Raw genomic sequence first — 3,565 nt, 5'->3', positions numbered from 1 at the left:
ACCCTGCATGCCATTGAAAAAGAGAATGTTCTCTGTCTTGCCTGGCAAGATAATAATATGGTATTGGCACTAACTACGATTCATTCATTGGACGCAGTTATTGAATGTACTCATAAATGCCCAGGGGAACTCTCAACCAATGCCAATATTGTTAGAAAAGTCTTTGAAGGTCAACCACAAAAGAAGCTGAAAATCCCATTGATTATAGATGATTATAATCATAATATGAATGGGGTAGACCTAGCAAATCAATACTGGGCAGCATATACTAGCCATAGAGTCACCTATCGAACCTGGCTTCCTATTCTCTACTGGCTTATCGATTCCGCGGCTGTCAATGCATACCGGCTTCAATATATATATATGAAGCAGCAAGGGATTCCGGCAAAGGATCTTCCTTCTCATATAAGCTTTCATGAGAAGCTTTATCAACAGCTCTTTGAATTTGCACCTAAGATTCATGATAATCTTCCTATCAAATGATCAAATCCTGATCTAAATCATCAACGAATTCCTCTTTCAAAACAGCGTGTTTGTGCCTGGTGTCAGTATAAACGAAAGATTGGCCAGCAGGAAGGTAAACAGGCAGGGAGATCAAATTCTGATTGTTCAGGAGGTCAGAATACCCTCTTATGTTTGAAAACTCGATGTTGGGCGGAATTTCATAATATATCCTAATATAGATATATTGGCGCGGATCCTTAATTAGGGTTTATATATTACACTAATACCAACAAATACTCAAAAATACACTGATTATTCAATGGGATCTCGTATAATATACACTAATGAAACCACGCTAATTTTGCAAAAACCTACCCACGAGGGGATAGGGGGTACGAATCACCCAATCCAATCCCCCCAACAATACTACCTGTTCCTCATGTAATTAGAAGAAGCAATTCAATTCTACTTTTGATATTCAGTATCTAGGGCAATATTCGGACTTGTCTAGTTCCGACATATCTTCTTTTACTATCTTCTGCCATATTATATCATTTGCATACGAGTATACTGGTAAGAATAATGGCAATAAAAATAATGATTTAAACCTCGTCAATTATTTAATTATTGTTGGGGGGTGTGGATTGGTTCGTCCCCTCTACTACCAGCATGGCGCTGGTGTGAGAGAGCTCTTTTGCCCCAATGGCCTAACAATTATAAGGGCATCGCTAGCTATCATTGCTGGCTATCATCGCTATTGCTACATATCATTACTGACTATTATTGCTAACTATCATCAATATATATCATTGATAGATATCAATATTATCATATCATTCATTCAAGCAGATGAGTAGATAAATAGATCAATAGGCAGTCAGATAATCATCTAATAAGTCAGTATTATCAAATAAATAAATAACTAGATAATGATACTTATTCTTATAGAGATTAATTGAATGTTAAGCAGCTATATTGATTGAAAGATAGAGAGATAGATAGATAACTAGATATCTAGCTAGCACTTTCAATTCTATCAGTAATTGACTGAATATTATATAGATAAATAGATAACTATCATTCTCTTTCATCAATAATTAATTCAATGTCAAACAAATAAGAATAGAAGCTATCAGTCAATTATAAATCAATATTTAATTCTTTAAAAGTTTTATATAATTTTTAGAAACTTCCTTTTACTCTGACTAGTAAGCTATCTGATATTTAATTATATCTTATTTAAAGCTTCTATATCAATTCTATAATATTACTACAATATTATTCATCTTCTTCATTCATATAATTATTCTGTTGGATCCCCTGAGGCATCCGCAAGCGGTCCGACCGCCGCCGCCGCCTCCACGCTGACATTCAGGCGTCTGCGAATATCATACGCACACGTAGCAGCTAGATCCTTAATAACAACCACTTTAATGATTGCAACATATTCTCTATTAATAGTTATAAATTATGTAGAATTCATCTATACAAATCATATACAGCTGCTTATATATTTTATTATGTTCATTTGAGGGATTAAACAGTGAGTTTTCAAGCTGGATAAGCGAGAGCAAACGAGCGATTGCGGCTTGTTCAATAATATGAATTTTCTGAAAGAATTGGCAGGTAGAACCGGGGTATGCCATGGTGTAGTGTTAGCGCCACGCCAAGCTATTCTGGCTTTGCACCCACATATCTACTCCGTACGCATAATACATTCTGGGGTTAGATTAGGAGATTAAGTTTGGAGATTAGGTTAGAGGTTAAGATGAAGGTTAGAAGGATTAGAGACCTTGCGAAATATGAAAAATCAACATCATTGAGAGGGATCAATAATGTTTTGATTGTTTGTGGAATATGCACTAGTATACGGAGGGCGCTATCAAAAGAATTGCGCCGCTCAGATTCCATTTATACCGCTAAGAAGCGCCACCACATCTTAATGAGTAATTACATTTAGCTTCAAATCACCCCGCATTCTATTTATATGATTATTATTATTATTTATTCTTCCGTTATACTCGTATGCAAGCAGTGCTTATGACGAGTCCTTGTGTAATGTTAAATACAGGCAAGAGTTGGTTATACAGAAGGAATGCATAGTGTTGAATGACGCCAAGAATATAACAGGAACATAGGAAAATTAATGAAAGACAGGATTTGGTACTCACGATACAGGTTTCCAGCCCAGAAACAATAAGCTAAATCAGATAGTAGATCCGCCCGAAGGTACCTACTTGGCAAGTTCACATCCCTTTATTTTAGAAGCTTAGAAGTTGGCTCCGGATGTATGTAATGTTGTCCCCTTGTGGGTTTCGAACCCACGCGCCTTGGGTCCCCACGCCAAGGCGCTACCTCGTGGCCGCATTACCCATTCGGCCACTGAAAAGATTGCCATGTATTAAGAATGGATTCCTCTTTCTTCTCTAATTTCTCATCTCTGGCATCCCATCTGACAATTCATGACTGTTAAAATATAGCACTCAATATCAATATTGCCACAAGAGCTCGCCGAGGCGGTTGCTACTCGGCAGCGGCACAGAGGAGGATGGTATATAATGGGAAGCCTTATGGGTGGGCTTGATTATCTCGCTTGAACCGCGAACTCGTAGAATACTATACAAATACTGAACTACCAGAGGTACTCGGCACACTAAGAATATTGTATGAGGACAGTGGTAACTCTGGTATCTTATTGTCAAAAGATAAAAGACGAATCGCTGGCTCCTGGAATAGAGAGCCAGCATCTAGCTATTCTATATAGACAACGGGCAGCCATCCTCCCCTCACTCTATGAGCGAGGGTAGCCGAAGCAACTCCGCAGTGGCGCTGCATTGATCTGCCAGAAGGAATCCAGACCCCGTATAGAAACAGGATTCTCATATCTCATCAATCGGATCCTCTTCTATTGCATCCGAATGATGTCATAGGGTGGTTGGAAACCGGTTCGGACACCTGCGTGACGTTATGGGATAGATGGGATTATCCGAGGGGAAACGATGGGCCGTGTGGAGCCGTCTCGGGGCCTTGGCACAACCAAGGGTGTGACAATGGTACGGGAGAAATCCCTGTGCTGATATGGCTCTTGAAGCTCAGTAAGGAGGGCTTTAATATTGCACCC

The 3,565-nt window shown here is 39.0% G+C and overlaps 2 protein-coding genes across 2 annotated transcripts; both read right to left on the bottom strand.

Moving 5' to 3' along the window:
- Window positions 1-1,747: 1,747 nt before the first annotated feature.
- Window positions 1,748-2,090, bottom strand: HCAG_08271 (predicted protein; the record flags this gene model as incomplete). Its single annotated transcript, XM_001537111.1, has 2 exons — window positions 1,748-1,872; window positions 2,021-2,090. 2 exons carry the CDS (start codon window positions 2,088-2,090, stop codon window positions 1,748-1,750), a joined length of 195 nt encoding a protein of 64 aa, XP_001537161.1.
- A 623-nt stretch (window positions 2,091-2,713) lies between these two features.
- On the bottom strand, window positions 2,714-2,812 carry HCAG_08270 (predicted protein; the record flags this gene model as incomplete). Its single annotated transcript, XM_001537110.1, has 1 exon — window positions 2,714-2,812. The coding sequence occupies one exon, from the start codon at window positions 2,810-2,812 to the stop codon at window positions 2,714-2,716; it is 99 nt and encodes a 32-aa protein (XP_001537160.1).
- Window positions 2,813-3,565: the final 753 nt, after the last annotated feature.

Source organism: Histoplasma capsulatum, genomic scaffold (assembly GCF_000149585.1).
Source record: "Histoplasma capsulatum NAm1 scaffold_10 genomic scaffold, whole genome shotgun sequence".
NCBI lineage: Eukaryota > Fungi > Ascomycota > Eurotiomycetes > Onygenales > Ajellomycetaceae > Histoplasma > Histoplasma mississippiense.
This window is presented reverse-complemented; position numbering and strand designations above follow the sequence as displayed.